This window comes from Hippocampus guttulatus, chromosome 10, assembly GCF_054856545.1.
Source record: "Hippocampus guttulatus isolate MCC_2025c chromosome 10, RoL_Hgut_1.0, whole genome shotgun sequence".
NCBI lineage: Eukaryota > Metazoa > Chordata > Actinopteri > Syngnathiformes > Syngnathidae > Hippocampus > Hippocampus guttulatus.
Window position 1 is genome coordinate 12,708,765 of NC_141270.1, and position 24,183 is coordinate 12,732,947.

At 42.5% G+C, this 24,183-nt stretch overlaps 1 protein-coding gene across 3 annotated transcripts in view; it reads right to left on the reverse strand.

Annotated features, from left to right (window-relative positions):
- The window catches only part of LOC147199309 (uncharacterized), a 32,285-nt gene that overhangs the window by 2,976 nt on the left and 5,126 nt on the right, over window positions 1-24,183 (reverse strand). The window contains exons 1-14 of one of the 3 annotated variants that reach the window (XM_086122709.1): window positions 14,255-15,065; window positions 13,215-13,265; window positions 10,085-10,188; window positions 9,441-9,570; window positions 9,312-9,361; window positions 6,788-6,893; window positions 6,015-6,158; window positions 5,847-5,940; window positions 5,702-5,760; window positions 4,748-4,873; window positions 4,572-4,664; window positions 4,373-4,485; window positions 4,094-4,290; window positions 3,523-3,652 (exon numbers count right to left, since the gene is read on the reverse strand). In XM_086122709.1, the coding sequence (XP_085978835.1) occupies window positions 3,523-3,652; window positions 4,094-4,290; window positions 4,373-4,485; window positions 4,572-4,664; window positions 4,748-4,873; window positions 5,702-5,760; window positions 5,847-5,940; window positions 6,015-6,158; window positions 6,788-6,893; window positions 9,312-9,361; window positions 9,441-9,570; window positions 10,085-10,188; window positions 13,215-13,265; window positions 14,255-15,065 (2,208 nt within the window). Of the gene's footprint in view, window positions 1-3,522; window positions 3,653-4,093; window positions 4,291-4,372; window positions 4,486-4,571; window positions 4,665-4,747; window positions 4,874-5,701; window positions 5,761-5,846; window positions 5,953-6,014; window positions 6,159-6,787; window positions 6,894-9,311; window positions 9,362-9,440; window positions 9,571-10,084; window positions 10,189-13,214; window positions 13,266-14,254; window positions 15,066-24,183 lie in introns of those variants that run through there. The other 2 variants (XM_086122710.1, XM_086122711.1) reach the window with 2 other exon arrangements.

Below are 24,183 nucleotides of genomic sequence, written 5' to 3' on the forward strand. Positions count from 1 at the left end.
CCACTACTCCACTGAGCTGCCCAGTACAATAATAATAAACAGATTGTTTACAACCAACCGTATACTGATTTTGTATTGTTGTATGCAATTTTATAGAATAAAATGGAGGATGAGTGTAAACATGCATGCCACAGGTAAGTCACATTTTCTTTTAGAATGTTGTTGTATTCCAACGTTCCTTGTAATGCAATACAACAAAGCTAAAGTTATATCAGAACATTATTTGGATGCTCCCCTTTTTTTCTTTTCAATGGACAATAAAGTGCACATCTTTAGCCTGACACTGGGACGTACTGTATATGGTCACACTTGCAAAATAATGGAAGTGCATATGCAAAAACACTGCACATGCTTTAAATCACGTCATCAAATGTGATCATTGTCAAAAGGTTGTGATTTATATCTCTCATGTATGTAATTTCCCTGGATACGCAACTCTATGTTCTGAGAGGCAGACTACCGCTGTGGCGAGGTCCCCGGAAGATAAGAGTAAGTGTGCGTCAAAGCTTGCAGACCACCAAGACGTGATGATTAGCGTTTGAGGACATCACACCACAAGTAGCTTGTGGGGATCAGAAATAACTTGTGAGCCTGACCGCTGAATTCCTCAGTTCCCTTTTCCAACTTCTTGGCGTCCTACCCCCGCCCTTTCTCTGTTCGTCGTGTGAATGTGTTACAGCAATTGATGTCGCTTCACCGGGGTCGAGGGTCGAAAACAATAGCTTCTCTCGCCTCAGACATGAGAGCCAGACAGGCTATAGCCACAGAAATGCATCTGAAGCTCCTTGAAAAGTACACGCTAATGCGCATCATTTTCTCTTAGTTGCCCTCGATGTTGGACCGACGCCCAAAAATGCAAGGATTTTTCCTCATGTTCATCCGCATGATTTGATCAAACCCTAACCCAGAGAGGGAAGCCACAGGCCACGTAGACTCAAGATTGAAATATTACTAAAGGCAATGACCGAAGAGAAGTGGTTGTCTCTAGCAGACTTTTGAAAAATGACTGGAACTTGTTGACCTAAATAGACCTTTAAAAACAATACTATTTTTTTCCATTTTTTTTAAGCGCAATGTGTCCTCTGACATTAAAAGGGAAAAATATTTAGCATGATCCAGTGTCACAAATCAGTCTCTTAACAAGGCAGACAATGAAGACAGATGTTAAATGATGTTTACCAGTCACAGACTCATCCTGGCTCTAAAAGAAAAACGGGCATTGACCATAAAAGACACTGCTTACAGTGTACATTGGAACCTCAGACGTCAAACATCATTATCTTTCTCTAATTATGTTGTAATTACAAAAAAAAAGATATTTGCAATATGAAATAATGTGAAGTAAAAGAATAAACTGGAGCCTCAAACTGTTAACATCATAAACACAAAATGGTTCCAGAAGAAAAAAGTGTTGACAGAGCAGCAAACAGTGGCACGTTATGCTTGTTGTTGAACTTAATTAAGTATTGTGTCTGCATTCATGCACCCAATTTGACTTTTATAATCTGTCAATTTGTCATCTGTATGTTTCATTCCTTCCTTAAGATGATTGCCATTGCAAGATATCGGTCATGACACTTGCATGTATGGTACAGCCTATTTATATATAGGTAACAATGATTTAAAAAAAATGTAATTGTGACTGATATTCTCATAAGTGTATTATAGCATATTTTCCCATGTCACACTAAATTCAATTTCTGGCCAAAGGAATGAACACGAATACGTTTGCCGCCCAATATACTGAAGTGTCACAAAATTTGTAGAATTATTATTATTATTATTTTTTTTTTAAGGAAATGTTGTTTGGACTCCAAATTCTACAGCGTTTGAGGTATTTAACTTCAGAGGATTCCACTTTAGTGTAATTTGCCTGTCATTGTGTAAATACAAACCACAGGGCATGCACAAGCAAGTACACGCAAGTTCCTCTCAAAACAAAAGCCCGTGAGCAAGCGGAGACAAGTGTATTCGTTATTCTTTCAATTTCCCCTCTTCAAGAGGCTGTCTGAAGTTTTTGTCCAAGCTAAGACACTTATTTAAAATCATTTCCGCAATTTGTTGTGCTTCCCCTCCGCCCTTTGCGCTCTTCCCTCTGTTTCTCTTTCCCTTCCCTCTCGGCTGCTTTATTGATGCTCGCCAGTTGGAAGAGATCCTTGGAGATTAGACAGCCAATGATGAAATATTTCCTTATTGTCTGCAATGCGGGGCAGCCTACGAGACCGAATACGGGGCGGTCTGCTCCTTATTAGAGCGGTGGCTCCATCAGTTCCCAGGCTGCTCCTCAATCCTGACCTGTGTGTTAACTCTGATTAGGTCATATGATAAACATTAACGCTGCTGCTTTTCCCACAAGCTCGGCACCTAAAAAAGCGTGGCCCTGGGGCAGCAACGTGACACGGGGCACCATTCAAAGCCGAAGCCGCGTGTGTCCTTTCATGGCACCTTGTTAGGCCTTCTCCAGCGGGATAAAAGGCCCACATTAAAAAGAAGTGGGCTCCTCCGGGGATAGATGGAGATAGTTTTACACATCCTGACCCATTTCTCCATGGCGCTCTCCCAGTGCCTTTTGTCGCACACATTCCATTGTTGGTATGGTCACAGGCTCTCGGGTGTCAGCGCCGGCGCTAAAACAACAATTTTCTCAGACCGAGTGCATGACCATCCAGAACTTTCTGGCTTGTGCGTGCCCATACCCACAACAGGACACCCTGCACAGCCATAGCCAACAGTGCAGTGAAGTTAATGTGGCATTGTGTTGCCCCTCATCAAAGATGATGGTCATAAAAGGGTCACTGACCTTGACACCAGGAAGTCATTTATACTTTCCATGTCTCAGATCTATTGTTACCGAAAGGACAATACGAGACCTTCACAATGTTAAACTAGAATGGATGTCAACTCAGTCTCCATCACTGTTAGCCTTTAACCCAAAAACTATTTCAAAAATCAAACCTCTTTGCGTTTTTTTTTTGTCCATCTGTTTGTGAGTTAGCACTTCTTGCTAAATGGAGAACGACGTAAAAAGCTACATATGAACAGGGATGCAGTTCTTGATTCTGGACACTTTGAATGAATCCGTTGATGGCATATTGATGAAAACTCGATGTTCAATGTGTGCTGGAAGCTAGAAGAAGTGAATGTGTCGACTAGACTGTGCCATTTCCATTTTGTTCATGGGGTGAAATACAGTATAAGAGACTCAAAGAGGCAAAAATGTAAAAATACATTCAATTGATGTTTTCCAACCGGCTAACTAACTCAAACTTGATCACGACAATTAAAATCTTGCTCTTTTGCTTTTCTCGCTTGGTGGCAGTAAAAAATGTGCTGGGAGCTGATTGTGCAAATCAATCGCAGAACATTTTTAGCAATCAAAATATTATTATTCCCACACGAAACAATTTTCCCACATTCCAACTGTCTGGCTGTTTCTCAAGCTGCCTACTGAACTTGTTTGAATGTCAACATTACGCCAGCCCAGGCTGGTGCAAAACTGTATTCAATATCTAAGCAAAGTACCTTCATATAACTGTCCTGCAGGACATTTTGGAGATGTGCCACCTGTCGGTTGAGATGCACCATGGAGATTTCCTCTTTAAACACCTGGCAGTTGAGCTTCATTTTCTCCAAAAGACGAACATCCAGCTGTCTGGATGGAAACATAAAGTCCATCTACGGTCAGCGAATGCACACGTACAAGTTAGAAACACATGGCGACATTGTGTAAGACCGATTGTGGCATGTATAGAGCTTCAAGATAATGCCCAATTGTCATTACACTCGAGAGGAATTCATTCAACAATATCTATAGTTTTGTTTGTGTAGTATGCAGTAATGCCCAACTTTACTGCATCATGCTGAGTACATTTTCTAGTATTCTGTGACCTTACTAGTTACATGTAAGGGGCAAAATGCACAAACTATAATAATGCATGATTGATTTCTGCCTCTATGGCAATGTCAGTCAAAACCAAATAAAAATCGTTGACACCGCTCACATATTGGTGCTTGTATTGGACGTAACGACTCAAGTGTACGCTTTGTTTGAATGACTGTTTTAAATTCAAATTGTCGTGGTAGAAGATATTACTTCTTCCTGTGAGCAGCAGGGTTGTTGATGTGATCTCGGAGGGTCTGAAGACTTTGCTTCTTGTCGCTCAGTCTCCTTTGGAGCAGTTCCAGTTTCTGCTCCAGCTCAGCTGAACCGAGCATTTCTAAATTCCCATCTCCGTCTGAGTTCTTCAACTCCGAGCAAAATGCTACCAGGTCTAGGTGGAGTTCCTGCACCTTGAGGCCAAGAGAGGTCAATGGGTTTACACAGTATATTTCAAGGACTACAAACACATGCAATTTAGAGCATCTTCCTAACCTGGAGGATGACATTTTGTAGTGACTCCACCTGGAGGTTCAGCTCCTTGATTCTCTCCTCCTTTGGCATTCCAGTAGAGCTTTTGGATTCTGGGCTCTTTTGGGTAGCGGTATTTTGCAGTGGAAAACCATTGACGATTTTTTGTTTTGTTTTGTTTTAATAACACACTTGATGGTGCTAAAAAAATAAATACACCTTACCCTTTTAGACAAATGTAACTCCAGCTGCCTGTCAGACAGGGATGTCAGCAGAGTCCCAATCTGCTGATCCTGGGAGAGCTCGGCCGTGGATTCTGGAAATGAAAGCAGATGTGCAAATGATGTCTTCATGATGTTGTGATGAAAGTCTAATGTGTTGTGAGCTCTTTATTGGTACCTCTCTGCTCTTTCAGTGAAAAAATGCTTCTGTCATCGGTCATTCCCAACATTCTGAGACAGGAGTCCATTATTTTGCCCACTGTTGTTTCTTTTGGCGTTCTGAGATGCAATATTCGCTCCGATGCTACGACACACAACAAGTTTACTCGAGCACAATACGTTTGTCTTTGGAGGTCGGGTGGGTTGCAGCCTGGCCCGGTCACCAGCCAGTCGCATGGCCAATGCAGACACTGAACTACTCACATTTGCATTACCACACATGGATGATTTCAAATAAATTGCATGCATATTTCAGAATGTGGAACAAAGCCAGTGTACTCTGAAAAATCCCACACCAGCACCGGGGGAGCATGCAAACTCCACCCAGGAAGTCCAGAGACGAGATTTCAACTCCAAACCTCACTGTGAGGCGGACATGCTAACCACTAAACTAACATGCTGTTTCCTTTAATTACAATCCATATCGACAGAGAATATTGTCCTCCTGAATCACACAACCACAATGAATACAATGCCATTTTTCTTGTCAGCTCTCTACAAATTGCGATTCTGTATGATATCCGTAACAATATCCCAGTTTAACATTTAATGTACGCTATCGGAAATGGGGGTGCTTTCAGAATCAGTGTATGACTCTCAAGGGGGCAGGCAGGGGCGGAGCTAGACTTTTATCCTTAGGGAGGAGCCATGGAGTGGCCAAGGTTATCTCAGGGGTTCCACCAAACAAAAATTTTGGAAACACGTTATCAACAACCAACGTATATTTTTATATTGAAGAAAATTTGCTCGCATGGCATGGCTTGGTGGGAGAATGGTCATTTCCCAACCCAGAGATTGGTGTGTATATATAATATACCCTTGATATACATCATATATCAAGGCTCAAAAGGTCTGCAATTTCCAATCTTCTCAATTTCATCAGCTAAGACTTCCAACCCCATCCATTACTTACCATTAATAGTCACCTCGATCAACTGTAACCTTTGTGCCATGGAGTTTTGGTTGTTGTGTCTGGGAGTGGGATAAAAAAAATACGCTGTATATAGAAATAGGTTGACGATGTAAATGTGCATCGGGGTTAATGAGACGGACTGTACCTTATCTTAAGTGACGGTCGGTTCATGCTCAGACAGTTGACGTGTGGGGCGGACTTGGATTTGATCATTGGCATGAACGTTTCTACATGATTATAACCGAAGAATTCTACCGGAAAGTAAACATTCAGTACACTTCAAATGTGTTGAAACATTAATCGTGTTGTGTTGGAAGCGTACCAGGATTGCTGGGTGGGTGCAGCTCATTATATATGGCAGACAGGAGCTGCTCCTTGTCTTTTAGTGTGTTGATGTGAAGGGTGTCCAGGATGTCGACATCTATTGCTGCTATGTCTGCTCCACACAAATTTGCCTCTGCAAGACATGCGTTTTATGCAATGCACATGAGGAGGGGCCATGACTCCATTCCATTTCGTCAATATTTTAAACATTAATCAATACTCCTTTGATTAAATGCCTAAAAGCAAACATATTTTTGATCCATTTCCATGGAATGAAATGTCATTGTGATCTGGTTTTAAAATATGCTAGCTTTACTTCAATAGTATCATTGTTTTGTCGTAAAATATAATTTAATCGTTGATATATATTGTGTACAATGGTGCCTTGGGATATGAATTTGATTCATTCCGTGGCTCGTACCATAAAATCTTTGGAAATGAATTTTAATCGGTTCCAGTCTCCCGAAAAACATTTTGCAATGTGATATTTTTCTAATAATAAATGAAACTCTATTAATATACTGTGGCATCAGATTTTAAATTGGAAGGAAAATCAACTGGAGCAAATCTATTGTATCGTCACAAAGGCTTGGATGAGTTGTTATTCAGGAATTCAAGTTTTGGTTGCATGCTGTAAACGCTCTAATAAATCGAAATCTATCACACCAGAGTTTTTCTTTGAAGAAGTTATTTCACTCTCTGGCTTTGTTTTGCAGCCACAGGGTCGGTAGGGGCGTCAGACCACTGAGGCTCGCGTCTTACCTTGGATGAAAGGGAGACATTTTTGCAGTCCAATGCTTGTGAACCACTGGCATATCTCATTTGTGTTTCGCTCCCTGAGAGATTTGGCCTCCTGCCTGTTCACAGTCTGGAGGGTGAAGAGGAGAGTGTTCATACCTGCGACTCATGACTAATGTGCTTTCCAACCTGTGGATAATGTCCAACACAGTTAAAATGATTGCATAGTTGTCATTCCATTCAATGGCCCGTTTGCTTTGTGAATTTGTGAGATGAACTGCGGCTGTTTGAGGAATACAGATGGCTGTATCAACAATACAGTGCAAAAGTATCAGGCCATTTGGCTGTTGACTGAAAATCTTTGGGTTTCACGTCAAAAGATGAATGATGAACGAGATCAACAGCTCAGCCTTCATTTCCAGGTATTTCCATCTGGATCTATGGATCTATAAATGCTTTGTTTTAAATGCACCATTTGTAATTCCCATTGTGTTATGTTTAGTTTTAAAGTAAAACTAATGTGAGGCTAACATAACATCTTGAATAATTGTTCATTATTTGCCCAAAGGGCCGCTTATTGTGAGGTGAGTTGAGTTCACCACGATACAGCACTCGTATCTCAATTTTGTGCAAGTCCAAGCAAGAAATGACCGGTCAGATCTTGGAAGCACTCGTGAGTCGGCTCACTTGTATCTCAAGGCAGAAATGTAATTGCAAATATTTTTGCCTTGCAACAATTCCATCGAGATTGTGACTCACTGACCCCACCAAACATTTGTATTTTTGTTTTCCAATGCTTTTCTGGGCTCTAACCACAGTCCCTTTAAGTTCTTGTTTGTTTTGGGGCTTACTTACCTCCTGTTTACCATGTGAGCTGTATGCTCTATCGGGCTAAGGTCCACTTCTTTGCCCTATTGAAGTTCTTTGTTGTTTTGGCCATGTGTTATGGGTCTTTTTGCATAATGAAGGATCTGGCACTCTCACTTGTTTGTTTGACAAAATGATAATTTTGCTGCTGCCATCATTGAAGATTTATGATTCAAGTGGCACAAGAAGCTCGACAACCACGAGGCATAACATTATCTGCACCAAATTTCACAGATTAGTTGGTGGTGGTTGTTGATATTTTGGATCATAAACAGATCCTTTTGTTCAGCAAATCATTAGCCTTCTTGTCACTTTGGTAAGGGTTCATCTTTGTCTCATCAATCCACACAACTTTCCTTCAGATTTTTCTAATGCTTATCTCTTTACTTTTGCGTTGGTCAAATTCTAGCTGGCTTTCCACCTCTTCTTTGCGTCTTGTGCTTTACAGCCTGCTATTGTTCATGACGTCTTCTGCAAACCCTAGATGGTGACAACTGCACTGCTGCCCTTTGGCGGTTGCTACTGATGTCAGTCCATGTTTTGGGCCCTCATTTATGGCTTTCCCATTGTTTCTATCATAAACCACTGTTGTTTTCCATTGTATACTCATTTGACATCTGTTAGTACCCCAGTAGGGTTTTTTTTCAGGACATTCCAAATGTTTGTGAAATGGCTCTGATTGAGTTTCCATCTTCCCTTCTGCTTCACAATTATTTTTCACATTTTCATCAATAAACAGCACTGCGCTTTGGTGGTTACGCCTTTAACTTGTATACATTCATTTTGTTATGGGCAGAGACTGAGCGTGTTAAGTATTGTTTGAATAATTATCGTAATAGGACACAACTGGGCAACAACGCACCTGTTATTCACATGTTCCAAAACTTTCACTCACATAAAAAATGCTTGTGTGAAGAAACGGTTGTGTTTTTGATCCAAATGTAAATAAATGTAATAATAAATATAATAAAAACAATAATAATAACAATACTAATAATGGGCGGCCCAGTGGTTAGCGCGTCTACCTCACAGTGCAGAGGTACCCAGTTCAATTCCAGCTCAGGCCTCCCTGTGTGGAGTTTACATGTTCTCCCCGGGCCTGTGTGGGTTTTCTGTGGGTACTCCGGTTTCCTCCCACATTCCCAAAACACACATGGCAGGCTGATTGAACACTCTAAATTGTCCCTTGGTGTGAGTGTGAGCGTGGATGGTTGTGCGTCTCTGTGTTCCCTGCGATTGGCTGGCAGCTGGTTCAGGGTGTCCCCCACCTACTGCCCGACGACAGCTGGGATAGGCTCCAGCATCCCCGTGACCCTTGTGAGGATAAGCGGATCGGAAAATGGATCGATGGTTGTAATAATAATTATAAGAAGAACAAAATAAACACACCCCACACTCAGCTATCATAAATCACATGCGAGTGGTGATCATGACTTGAGATAAGAATTGCAGAGAGTATTTAAAATTTGTGCGCACATCTTGCTGATGCAGAAAATCGTACCAGTACTCTCCAAATCCTACCTAGACCGTAAGATTGAAATACTGACACTATTTTCAGAGCCGTCGCTTTGAGAGCTCCATAGAGGTAGGAAATATAAACAGAACATAATCTGTAATTGCAGTGGATCTGGGTCGGGTGCTGATGCCACCCTGAAGGCCCTGCACTGATGGTACACAGTACCTTCTCAGGGAATTTTCCATTCTGGTCCTTAGATTTGGGAACACATGATGCTGAAAGAACACACAGTGCCACGGTTTAAATATGGTGTGATGAAATAATTGGTCTTTAATAAAACCACGAAAGACCCACCAACGGTTGTACGTCGTTGCCGTGGCGACCTCTTCCCTTGCTGTTGCTGGTCTGACGTCTGGGTTAATGTGTGAAAAGCGGCACTCCCAGTTTGTGTGTCCACTAAACTGCAGGAGCGAGTCATTGGCCTCTACAACAGTAACAAAACAGACAAGGGTTGTACAGACTAGTCAACTTGATGACTTAACTACCTCACAATGACATTCAGTTGCACATGCTTTTGGCTAGAGGAGGAGGCAAAGCCATTGGCAGCAAATGAGTGAGTGTAATGAAATTAGTCCAGAATATTAATTGAATTGAATTGTCTCCTATTTCTTCTAAAGCGCTGATTGATTAAGTGTGTACTAACAAGTAGGGGTAAAAGAAAGCAGATTTCAGCAGGGTTTTGATCAAGTATCAGAGGAAGGTTTAGCAGGCAATTAATCCATGAGAAAAATAGGTTTTGTGATTATTTGCAAACACTACCACGTGGAGCCTTGTTGTTGTTGGGAGCCCAGAACAAGGATGGGTTTGCTTGTCTGGCCAAGTTGTGCAAATGTGAACTTGCTGTCCCAATGACAAGTACAATTAGCGAAACATGCGTGGGTCTGTACAGAGAACATGTGACGTTATGGGCAAAGAGATGCAGTGCTTGGGCTTCATACCCTCTGGTGAGTAAATGCATCCATTGTGGGAGCCTTAAGAGGAGGCAGGCCAATAGCAGTCTTCAGCATGCCAGAGCAGCTCACATCACCGTTGCTCAAGTCATCTATGTCGAAGTACAAACAAACATTTTCATTAATAAATGCAGTCTGGTTAGTCAGTTAAGAAAAACATGAGGGAGAAAGCAAGTATATGCCATTTTGTGTGTTTTGTGTCTTTTTTCCCCTTTTTTCTATATTGTTTGTAGAAAATCCATTGCCGCCGAGAGACAACGCTTGATGGGATTGCTTGGCAGCGAGTCAGAAAATAACATCTAGCTGATGACGTACTTTTTTGACAACTCAAATTCCTTCCCAGAGAACTGAACATTCCTTCATTTTGCAAATATCACATGGTCATCTTGCAAGTTTCATATTTGTCTGCTACCAAAACAACCAAGAGTCCAACCAACATTTTTCAGGTAAATAAACCTTTCAAGGGCTAACGTGTCTTTTCCCCCAAAACATAATGCAAAAAATGAAACATTCTAGTGCATAATGATACAATATGTGATGTCATGACTTTTCCTGAAAATTGTGCCTCTAATGTTGCACTACACTTTAGTTTTTGGATCGCCGTTTATTGTATGACATCACGTTGGCAGGTTTGCCAACGTCTGCTTATATTTAACAAATATTGAGCCCTAACTAGCAACAAATTACTGTAAGATTGCGTGTCCATGGGATTTTGAATACATTCATCCAGAGGAACGTTTTTTGAGGACAGAGTTCACTGAGGGTGTTTTGGCTCACAATCTCTGTTGTTATTCATTCGAATGGCATGTGATGATTTTGGGGTACTTTTTTTGAACACTAAACATTTGCGAGCATATCTTTGTGGACTTTGCATTGTGCACTGGGCACAGTCGTGCTAAAACAGAAAATGGTCTGCGCCCAACTATTGCTACAGAGCATATCCAGTAATTGTCAAAAGAAAAGAAATCAATTCTGCCAATGAAGATAATATGCCAATATGATTCCAAGCTGAAATGTTATTTAATTTGCTTGAAGAAGTGAGAGTCCAACTTTTAGAACTTAGTGAACAGTAGCCTTTTGAATTGTTTACATAATTTATTCAGCTTAATTTACGGAACGCGTTTTCCATTTCAGGATTCTTGAAAGGCTAGTTTGACGTAGGTAGGAGGGCAGATGTGGTTAGCATCAGATAAGACACTTAATGGGTTTATGTGTGTCAGCGAAGGAATATGGTCTGGGTCCAGGAGAGACAGGAGGAAGAGAAGGAGGGGGCAAGTTAGCTGGCACTCTCTTCATCACCTGGCTGGCCTGGGAGTCCGTAAGCAAGGTCAAAACGACAAATCGACAGCCAAGAAAACCACATGCCTTCTCTCCTCTGTTGGGTCACCTCAGACCAGACTGGGTGAAAAATTCTTTGAAACTCCCTTTCCTGTCTTGCTCTATGACTTCTTTTCACCAAGCATTGCACAATGATCTCAAGATGGAGAAATAGCAAATGGAGGGTAGCTATCCACCCACAGCCCTACCACAGTCATGCACAGACTTCACACAGTCTCTATCTTGTGTGGGTCCAACTAAAACAAGAGGACAGAACATTTTGGGCAGGCTCAGCGACAGAGTTCGTTGTTGCCTTATAGGGTGAAATTTGTAGCAAAGGAGAGATGGCCGTTGTTCCCAGACGGTGCAGACTCCGTCAGGACATGTCAAAAGCAGGCGTGAAGTCTGACTCCCGAAACGAGTCAGCATTGTGTCCTTGCTTGCCAATACACACAGACACATTGAGCAATCGGCTGTGTGATATGTCATCCATCCAAAGACACTCAACACTTTGGTTGATGCAGTTAATGGATCAGCACCAAATTGTCATAAATACCCATCTTTGTAATATAGGAGCCTGAAGTGAGCCGAAACGATCATCCCCTGAGAAGTTACTGTTGAATGTATATCAGGTGGTGTATTATTGACAATTGCAACGGTTTTATCCAAATACTTTAGTATAGAAGCAATTTTTGCATCATCCTTCTGACAAGCAAGCACATGCCGATGACAATACTATACTGTACATGGCAACGGAATACTGATGGGAAAATCTTCAATATACAGCTCGTCCTAAAATGTATATGCAATCTTAATTTTGAAATTCAATGCCTATGCCTTCTTCTATTTGTTGGTGTTTGTGTAAATGCTTCAAATGCTGCATTTGAAATTATGGGTAAAATCATTTTGGATCCTCTTTTTTTTTTAACCTAAATCCATCCATCCAGTTGCGGGGGGTGCTGGAGCCTATCCCAGCCGTCTTCAGGCAGTAGGCGGGGGACACCCTGAACCAGTTGCCAGCCAATCGCAGGGCACACAGAGACGAACAACCATCCGTGCTCACAGCCATACCGAAGGACAATTTAGAGTCATTTAGAATCATGTCTTTGGAATGTGGGAGGAAACCGGAGTACCCGGAGAAAACCCACGCAGGCCCGGGGGGAGAACATGCAAACTCCACACAGGGAGGCCGGTGCTGGAATTGAACCCGGTACCTCTGCACTGTGAGGTCGACGCGCTAACCATTCGAACACTGGGCTGCCCTAACCTAAATCTTTTTTTTTTTTTTTTAATATGGTTGTGTGATTGATATTTGCCATTTCTGTGCCGTTACCATGCCATGCAATAGAGTCACTTATTCCCTGATGATGGAGAATCCCTGTTAGTGGATGTACGTGATGGCTTTCTTTCAGTATCATTACCCTCCGCTGATTTGAGAGAAAAGAAAGCGCTCATTGAGTGACAACTGAGGGAGGAGAGCATGCTGAGTCACAGGAACTCAAAACCTGGGAACCATCGGTCGAGCCAAGCATTAAGACTACACGCACAATAGCTAAAATGGGATTCAAACAAAGGGGAACTTCTGCTACTCCCAAAGGAGGTGTTGGAGGCAACGTAGCGATGTCTCATAATGACTGCAATTTCATCTGAATGGGGAACGCAGCTCAACAGCTGGATGATGTCGACCATCATCTGGTGCCGTTTACCTCGCCTCTCTTGTTCCAAATGGAAACAGACCTTTTAAATGTGAATACAAATACTTACTTAGTACATGTGTCCAAAAAAAAAAAATAAAACTCACCCAAGTTGAGCTCAGTGAAAGGCAAAAGTTGTATTCCACTATTGAAGTTGCCTGAAAGACATTAAAAAATATATACAGAAATGTTCAGCCTGGTTCAAATGAAACCCACTGCTACTATTACTAAAATTCTTATTGGTGATGTTCTTTCGAGACAATCTTCAAGTCAAGTCTCTAATGGTTGTAACCTCAGCCTTCCACCATCTGCTACATGACATCTGCTCTGCTTGTAACCCTGTACAGTGAACAAAAACGCAGTCTGCTGCGCTTGTCATATTTCTAGTGTCTCTTCGTAAACATTTGTGCTGATTACTTTTTTTTTTTTGCGACAAAGATTTGAGTACAGACTTCCTTTCAAACCGAACAACCCTGATTTGAATTGGCATCCTATAGATCCCACCCCTCAATACAATTGAGAGTAAAATTAATTTTATGCATTATTCACAAAGAATTTGCCCTGAATAACCAAGTAAAAATTCTATTGGATCTTAAGATACCCAAAAGTTTATTCCTTTTCTTTTTTTATGTTAAATGCTCTGTAAAGAGCTATGTTACAGCGGCATCTGTTATGAAAGCACGCTATCAAGATGTAGTCTGCTTTAGCACATCGCAAAGTGTTGCGGAAGTAATTTTTGTGTCATTTTGCACAATGACAACCTAACCTCAGTGGGGGTGTTATTTAACTATATTATCGTGTAGTTGAAGAAAGACCTCCCACTATGTTGTGCAGTTCTGCATGACTGGAAATAATCACAATGCTGTACAACTGTCAAGCTAAATTTTGAATACTGTTTTGTGGAATGAGCCGCGACGATCAGAATATGCAGGTGTAACAATAAAGCACTTTTTCTAACTTGCGTGTAAAAAGCAAAGGTAGCTTACTGCTATGGTTTTAATAGAGGCTCCCTTTATAGGTTTCGTGCTTCGTGTTGTGGTTTGGCTAAAATTCGCAGTGCTGCCTCATTAAAAGACATACATTGAACTTGAATCATATTTGCTCTACTCTTGAAAATCACCGGAGTTGTTAACAGAGTTAAACTCACGTTTCTGGGGGAGCACGGGTAGGGGATCCACCTGATAAACATGAAACAAATTTGCCTTTGTTTTTTGTTCATCCCCATCTTTATCTTTTATTGTCTCCCTCTCTTCTGCCAACTGACCGCGTTTGTCCTCCTCGGAATCCACAACAATCATCTCACTCTCAGTCATTGTCAATCCCAGCGTCGCCTCATTCTCCTCATTGTCTCTGGCAGCAAAGCAACCATCACTCTCTGCAGTGTAGACCACACTCTCCTCTGAATTCATATCAAAGAACTGATCCTCATCAATAACATCAGATGGAGTGGGTGGAATCAAATTGATCTCACAGTGCACCGAGAGGCTCCCAGAAGCAGGGGTGCTGTCATTGCCACTTCCAAACAGAAAGTGGTCCTCTTCTTCATCTTCATTCTCTTCCCAGCTGTTAGGAGTGTGATTTTGTCTCGCTCGAGGCTGAAGGGGCAGAGACGAGAGATGCTGCAGTGGTTTCTTCTTTCGCACCCTTGGGCAGGCTGACACAGAGCTAGCCGAGCGTCCCATGTTGCTTCTCAGAGTCACGGGCTCTTCCTCAAACATACCAAAACTGGTGTTAACTATCCCCAGATCCTCCACTGTAATGTGGATAGTCTCCCGATTTCCCGATCCCCTTTGATCCACATGTACAGTGTCACCATTTATCATCTCCTGTTCCTGCGACTGATCCCGCTCTTCACCTTGCAAGCATGAACAACAGAAGACCCTATGAGAAAGATGCTGAGTTCTCCTTGGAAACCAACGAGTCTGCCGTAACTTGGAATTCGCAACTGGACTTTCCATGACAATGACTCCCGAAGCAACTCCTGGTTGCTTACCAGTTTAACAGACCCCTGAGAAAATTCCCGACCCTGCACAGCGGGATAAAATTCTCTCTGGGAAGATGAAGCATCTGCAACCCAAACACTCATTTGCAACATGGGTTGCTAAGGGAAAACATTTTACACACTGCTGGCCAGGTGAGCACTTGAAATGAATGGAGGGTCGCATAAGTGTCCTTTGATATGTTAAGCATCATCATCATCATCATGTGGACAACATGTCTTTCAAAGGGCTGCAAAATGCAAAGCGATAGATGAAATTGTAAATCTTTCAAATGTATAACTTTAAATACATTTTACAAACGAATGGCTGCTGTTAAGTTCTAGTGAGAAATTTCGAAATTTTTTGAGTCTTGCAAGTTTGTTACCTCTGCGGCATTTGCAATGGGGTTTGATTCATTTTGAGCAAATGTTTTATTGTTTTGTGTGGACTTGTGAAGTGATTACTCTTACTAGGGAGTGTTCAGTTTCCCCATGGGTCATCCACTGGCAGTTTAACAGTATGAGAATATGGGCCGGCGGATGCTTGGCTGAAGAAACCCTATGGCTCCAGATCCTATACATGCCCAATCCTGTTGTCTGCTGTATGATAAGCCAATTTACGCCTATCAAATGCATCCAACAACATGTATGCACATAACACTATTTGTCTGTCTGTGCCAACTGAAAACAAGTAGCAGTTTGAAGTGTACCTCCAAGAGCCCATTTTGAGATATTGGTTGAGAAATGGCGCAATATTGTATAATTTGATAAATATCTGGTGTTCCCACCTTTGTGTCTTTCGTCTTCTATTCGCCAAACCATGTGCCATTCTGTGTCTTTGCCATCCCTGTGGCTACTTTTAATGCAAGGCGATGAAAGTGATGGGATAATGAAGCTTCAGATTTGCTTCATGAACTAGTTGCTGTATTTTTTTGACTCCTCAGAACTATCTGTTAGCTGAGAGCACACTGGCCTGCCATTTCATAGACCCCTTTGTTTAAACCAACAGTGCTATCTAGAGGAGCAATATCTATATATATGTATATATATAAAGCGGCTGGATAGTTATAAGTTGGATAGTTGGTAAGGCATCGGTTTGGCGTACAGGAGACGGTGGTTCGAATCCCGCTTGGGGCAAAAAAAAAAAAAAGAGCACATAACACCAACCTTGGGCAAGATTCTTCATGCTAATGCCTACCTCATACAATGATGAGAGACAATAAAACGAACGGCATGCCGACTCAGACGTCGCCCGGCCAAACAAGGTCTGCGTCAGGTGCTGGGGAACAAGAGCAACTTGATGAAAAATGGGCTACCGGAACAAAGCGGAGATGGGTGAGATGCGATAACATGGCTCTGTTGGAATGCTACTACTCAAGCAACCCTAGTCAGAGGGGTTACATGCAGAGAATGTGGGCTAAATGGTTACTTCGAAACCCACAGTCACGGTTGACCACAAAACAGCTAGTAGCTCAGTGTTCCAACATCCACAAACGGCAACTGCTGTCACAACTTGAGATTGATGAGGTACAACGCAGGTTCCATGGTGAAGGGCCCCAGGCTGCCAGATCAGAGGAGGAGGTCATACCAGAGATTGGGAGGCAAGCCCCAATGAATGCAGATGATGAGATTGGGAGGCCAGCCCCAATGAATGAAATGCTGAGCGAGGCAGCAACTGACCTGAAAGCTAAGATCATGGCGAGAATGAAATCTGGGCAACCTAGAAACCGATTACAACGGCTATGTGAAGTACCACCTGAAAGTCTCATGGAAAGTGTGAATGCAGCACTGAGGGCGATCCCTACCATAACGATCACGGAAACCAATGAGCTGATATACGCTTCAGCATCAGTGATCCACGAGATGCTTGGCTATAAGAGCAACCATGGAAGCCATGAGATACGTTACCCACCATGGAAAAGACGCTTGGAGGCTAAGATCAAGGCGGCTCGGAAAGATGTGAGTCAATTGACGAAGGCCCAGAGAGGTGTGATGAAAAGGCCGATATCCGAGAGGTACATCCAGATGACCATACCTGAAGCACTCGAAACTGCCAAACAAAGGCTCCAAGCCGTGTCCAGCTGCCTAAAGCGGTACACGAAAGAGAATGAGGCCAGACGAATAAACAGGCTGTTCGCAACACAACCTGCGAAAGTGTACGCTCAGTGGCAGGGTCCTAACAACAGAGCTGACCCACCAAGACTGGAAACTGAAAGGTACTGGAAAGGCATATGGGAGAAGGAGGTTGCACATAACAGCAGTGCACAATGGCTGGTGACCCTGAGAGAGGAGCACAGCAACCTCCCTGAACAGAACCCAGTTACCATAACAGTGGCAGACATACAGGAAAGAGTCTCAGATATGAAGAACTGGACAGCACCAGGCCCGGACATGGTCCACACCTACTGGCTAAAGAAACTCACAGCACTCCATGAGCGCCGAGCAGCACAAATAAACCAGCTGCTGAGGGATGGAACTCACCCAGGATGGCTAACCGAAGGGCAAACGATCCTGATCATGAAGGATCCCTCAAAGGGTGCAGTCCCGTCCAACTATCGGCCAATAACCTGTCTCTCCACAACATGGAAGCTCATGTCAGGCATCATTGCGGCTAAGATAAGTGGACACATGGATCAATACATGAGCGAAGCACAGAATGGTAGAGATACCAGAGGAGCCAAACATCAGCTCCTGGTAGACAGAACAGTCGCACAAGACTGCAGGTCCCGACGTACCAACCTGTGCACAGCCTGGATTGATTACAAGAAAGCCTATGACTCGATGCCACATACATGGATCACTGAATGCTTGGAGTTGTATAAGGTGAACAGGACCCTAAGAGCCTTCGTTGCGAACTCGATGAGGATGTGGAAAACCACACTTGAAGCCAATGGCAAGCCACTTACCCAAGTGTCCATCAAATGTGGCATATACCAAGGTGATGCACTCCCCCCACTGCTGTTCTGCATAGGACTGAACCCCCTAAGCCAAGTAATCACCAAGACAGGCTATGGATACCGCCTCAGAAATGGAGCTACGATCAGTCACCTCCTCTACATGGATGACATAAAGCTGTATGCTAAGAGCGAAAGGGACATAGACTCCCTGATCCACACAACCAGGATCTACAGCAGCGACATCGGGATGTCATTTGGGCTTGAGAAATGTAGTCGGATGGTGACTAAGAGAGGAAAGGTAGTCCGCACTGACATGCTGCAATGTGCACACGTCTGCTACAAGCTAAGCTTGAAAGCAACAAGAAGCTGTAGCATCCATTAATGAAAAAGAGAGATTGGCTCTCTTCTCCTGTCCCATGTAAGTCCGCTTCAATTCCAAGCCGCGACTCCCAGTTCCACATACGCATCGGCGCTCTGCGCTGACGCTCCTTTCTTCTCGTTGTCGGCTCCTCAATCCATGCATCCATCCAGCCGCACACTGTCCATCAGCACCGACCTTTTCGCTGAACAAAGTGAGGCTGTGAAAATGCTGCCTACTTCAGGCGCAAGACACAAGCGCCCGGGGATGTCCAGCAACGACAGTTAAATGGCGCCGACATTCCTCCCAATCAAGAAATCAGTGCTGGTACGCGTGTGCTGCTATACACACATACACACACACACACACACACACACACACACACACACGCACACACACACACACACAACTGGTTCATGAAGCAAATTTGAAGCTTCATTTTCCCCTCACTAGGGACTTCATAAAGAAGCGGAATGTATTTAAAGTGATTATTTTAAAAAACAGTAAGATACTTTTGTTTATTGACTGTAAATTTAAAGACTTTTGTTACAGCGAAGGCTCCATCTCCCTGTGACCCTGAATCGAATAAGCGGTCCTAAATATGTCTGCCTGAATTGGACTTGTATCTGCACTATTTTCATCCATCCATTATCCGAACCGCTTCACGAGGGTCAGGGGTGTCCTGGAGCCGATCCCAGCTGTTTTCATGCAGTAGGCGTGGTACTAAAAACAAAAATCTGCCCTGTGGTAGTAATTCATGCACTGGCCAATATAACTGTATTCAGTTTTGTTTGGCAATGACAGGAATTATTATAACATAATATAGTATCATATGTATTGATTTATTTTCTAACATAACATGAGATGGGTAACTTGTTTATTTTACTTGCAGCACATGTCGGTACTTTCAGGGAGATACCAGCATTAGTCCAGAGACTGGGTGGTTTTCCTCCCATAACATCTCTGATGCTAATGGGAAACTATGTGTGTTCAGTTTACCTCACATTAGAATATACCACAACAAAGCAAAGAAACGGAAGAACTTCACAGCGGTCAAAGCACAATTGGTGCTGTGAGGAATGTTGCAACCAGGGAACAGATGAAAGCTATTTTATCAAATATGAGGCAGTTCGAAATAGATCGCACCATATATGAAGGAATTTAAATTGAATCTATACTAGCAATCAATACTGCATGCCCAGCAGAGGAGGGCAGAAGAGAGCAGGCTTCCAACACTGACAGGACAGAAACATAAACCAGAGCCCACCACTACTTAGAACCACCTCCTCTGGTATTCACAAGTCTGTATAGAGTTAAACCACACAAGTGCTTTTCATTCGCAGCCCTTTAAAGCCGGCTTTCATGATATCTTGATCCACTATTTGAAAATGTATCAAGTTTTGTCATAATCCTTTTTACATGCTGTTTTAATATATCCAAGGGGTAAAGAAACTAAAGAGATGTATGTAAGATTAATGTCCCCATCCTCGTTTTATGGCTAATGTTTGAAATCAGATGAAAATCAAGCGACCAAACTGACAAATTTATGAAAACTGAGATCCTTATGAGAAATGCTAGGAGACAGATACAGCAGACAAAGATGAATGCAACACAGCTGCTATTGCCTGGGGCCACTTCTCGGAGAAATGAGTGAGACAGACACAGAAAGCCATTAGTCTCTACTCCCACAGTGACGATGTAAATTTCAAACAATCCCAATCATTTGTGTTTAACTCGGCCTCAACGGGATTTGTTTGATTCTCTCCTTGGATTCTGCCTTAATGGACGTCATGTTTTTGTTTTTTTTGCTGAGCTGCTCTAAATGCTCACACATAGGTCCTGGAGTGTCCAAGTCTTCTTTAAGTGAGTCTGAATGGCCCCCAAAAAAACATTAAGCCAACATCAACACTCTGGTCCTTAGCTCTTAACATGGAGAACACCCTCACCTCTCTCTACGTGGATAACATGTTCTACACTTGCTGTGACAGTCAACTTTCCTTCACCATCAAGATCCGGAAAGTCCGGACATGTGTGCAGCCAATACGACCTTGCCTTGGACAGTCAGAATTCCGACTTCAGTGTCTTCCAATCATAACAGGCTCTTATTTATGAGCATATCTTTTGGTTTTCCACCATTGAAACATTCGTGGAAGTCAGACTTCAAGAGTGTGCCAGATATTTGCAGCTTCCCTTGTGGCTGATATTTAATAGCATGAGAAAAGGAGTTTAGTGGAGGGAAGAAGAGGGCAGTGACCTTGAGAACTCGTGGTTTGAACTTTCCCCTCTATTTCCCCACCAGTACTCCACTCCCTAATCAATTACTGTTAGCAGTCAGGAGACCACCAATGATTAGCGGGAGCAGGGCAGACGTGGTTTAGGGGGTTGAAGTGTGAGGAGGGGGCACAGGAGTGGGGGTTAGGGGAAGAGGGTTGGGAAGAAGTCTCTCAAACTGCTTTGATCTAAACTAGCATGGGAAAAGTGAAACATTGAAATGAGCCTTGAACAGTTGTATTTATCAGTGACAATAAAAAGAAAACGTCTTACAGTAATTTGGACACACATAAGCAGATACCAAATATTGTTTACTGACAGGAGACCGACCCATTACCGAATCATTTAGGGGTTTTTCTGACTGTGAGAATGAGAGCTGTTCTCACGGTCGGTGTGGCTACAAAGCTCAACAAAGTCACTTGTTTAAGATTGGCTGATTGTCTCGCTTGGATCTAAGTGATTGATGTTTAATTGGATGAGAGGAACTCTTACACCACACCCACGGTCAACTGTTTTTCTCTCGTTTTACCTTTTTTTTTTTTTAACCACGCTTTCCATCTCTTATTTTGCAGCCTCTCACCATTAACTTTCTAAGTTTATCTCTTTTATAGGGCCCGGTCGCCAATCAGCCATCACAAATGTCATCATTTCTCCGCTCTTGTTTCAGGGCCAGAGGCAAAACAGCGCAAATGGTTTATGTTTGAGTGGGTAGGCGAGATATACACAGACGGACAGATTAAATAAAGCAAGATAAAAGGGGCCGAAAGAATGAAAAGACAAGGGATGTGATCCAACGAAGGGAGAAACTTGCTCGGACTGTACACAGCCTCCACTGCAATAGGCAACTAGAAACCTGCCTTACGAGATGCGACTTCCCCCAGGGCGCTCCGCGACTCATTTTCTCTCAATAAGCGCCACTAAACACTTGTGTCTCCACTTTTCCCATGGGAACACCATTTTGTGTCTTTGCCAAACACTCTGATAAAGTTATCTCACTTTGCTCATGTTCCCCTTTCCGGATATGCCCTTTTGAGACAAGCGGTGAGCAGATAATGTGAAATCAAATTATGTTTTTATCTGTCAATTCTGAGCCAACTCTGATTATCGTCACTGCGCATCACCAAGCAACGTTAGCTGGACTCTAACTCGAGGAGATTCAGAATTTAGTGCGTGGTATTGTTTGTTGGCCTAGGTTGGTGTTTTGTCATGGGATGTTTTTCACAGGCAGACAAGGGTGGTCACTGCGATGCCTCATCGGGCAGGCATCTCAAAGCTCCTGTCACGAGAGTTTAGAGCGGGCAAGATCAAGGACAAAGGCTTCCAAATGGCATCTCGTCCGTTTGAGGTCTCTGAAGAGGTGCGTGTGCTTTCAAAGAAATCACTGCAAATTAATTTTAACACTCAGTGAAAAGACAGATTAGTGCCGAGACACTGGCACAAAAGGGTGTTAAATTCGATGAGCAGCACGCTTGACAACAGGCCAGACCTGGGACACATTAGCCTCAGCTGCCAAGAGTGACCTATTTTCACCAAAAGATGAGGAAGGATTTTTAGCATCCTCTATTGTGTACGTAAGGCCCTGCAAAGCACACCACTGGCGGCTCATCTACATTCCCCCGTTTCGGGCACCATGCCCTTTGATGCCTCTTGTGAGATTTTAATTAAGTGTGTCAGGTGATTAGATGGTCCGTATTGATCTGGGGTGCAGATGTTTCAGGAGCCAAGCAGGGCAAATAGCTCTAGAAAGAATACAAACACGGGCCTTAACTATTGTGGCGGAGACTTCAGTGACAGACCCTCTCTCTCTCTCTTCAAGCAAGAAAGAAAAGTGATTTCAGCTTCAATTATCATCTGCTGGAGAGGAAATAGTGAGCAGATGGTAACAATGGTCACGGGCCTCAACACGATTGGCTCTGTTCAGGGACGTCTTTTCTTTGTGGCAAATTTACCGTAGCTTCATGAGTTTTCATTGAACTGTTAACAAAGCGCAACAGTAATATTTTCTATAATGGTCACAAATATCGAACTATCTTGATCATGTTCAAGCCACATGTTCCTCAACTTTGTTTTAAATGTGTAAAAGTAGATGCTCGTAAATCTATGCAAACATTGCACGATTTTACACAATTTTAATAAACAATTTTACAGCTTGAGTAAATTCTAGCTCCAACATGCAATACTGACAAAAAAGCGAACAATGTCGGTAACAGTTTAAGACATCTCAACTAAATTTTGAAAATAATTTATCACAATCACAGCAATACTGTATATTAAAAAAAAACGTATGCCAACTGCTCCTAACACAATGATTATAGAGGGCACTTTGTTTCCTAGCATCTCTCAACTTTTTGTACAAACATGCTTTTTTACGTCCCTTTTCAGATGTGATATTTATATATTGGAGGTTCATCAAAAATATTGAATGTGTCATAAACCACGCTCTGGCATTCTTTAATACAGCCCAACATGTTTCAATTCGTACGGCTGCGTGATTGATTTTAAATGTATTATGCAACACACAGTTTATTGTTAATACCGTCATTGTGAAATGCTTGTCAAGAGCTTGTCCCACTAAAGCTATTTTTGAGGTCAAAGTAAAAAAAAAAAGAAATAATAATAATAATTCAAATGTTTACCTTTTGATATGCCTTAGAGGACAATAGTCTTTATAATTTGATTCACAACATGGCAGAATGAAATAAGTCATTATTTGGAAATGCTGGAGTACACCAAACCAACATTTCATTCAATTCATATGAAAGTATTTCATAAAATGTTTTTCTGTGTCTTTCAGTACCATTAAAAAATACAAAACATATCAGAAAAACAGTCCAAAGAAAGCTGCCCGCAGCAGCTCCTAAAATGTATAAGCTACCACTTATACATTTTGCAGTATCCTCACACACAATGTTATTTTTGTTTTGAGCAAGGAATTTTTCTCTTGGGAGCAAATCTATTACATCTGGCACGGCTGATTCACAATCCAGTCGGAAATAGCTTGTGTTAGTGTTGGACCAATAATCTTGGGGACAAATAAATCATTTTGATGTCATTTTGGGGCTTCTAATTTATATAATTTGTGGTATCGTCATTTAAGTGGCAGGCTTGTTGAGTGACACCACATACAAATGATGTTATTTGTCATCTGTGATGGAATATGTGTGCTCTTTTCCTCCATTCCGAGTCCTTGTCGATGAGGGCATTATTGCTGCTCTAAACAAGTCGCTTAAGCCCTTATAGCCCTCGGGTTATGTATAACAAATGCCAGCCTGGTGTAAAAACTATTTTTGTACCTTCTAATATGCTTATAATGCGAGGTGGCAGCCCGGCCTTTAAGGGTTAGTGCTCTATGCCACTAAGCCGCCAGTTTGGGTTCGATCCCCAAGTTGCACGGTCGCCGCAAGAGTGAAAACGTCACCGGATACACGCGTTTTGCGCCAGTAGCGGATGAATGGACATCCTCTTGTGTTCAAAAACCAATGATGCAATGTTAATGGTTGAACAAACTTAATGCTTTTGGGGTCTTCTGAAAATGATTCTGAAAGATGATTCCACAAACATATTCAGCACGT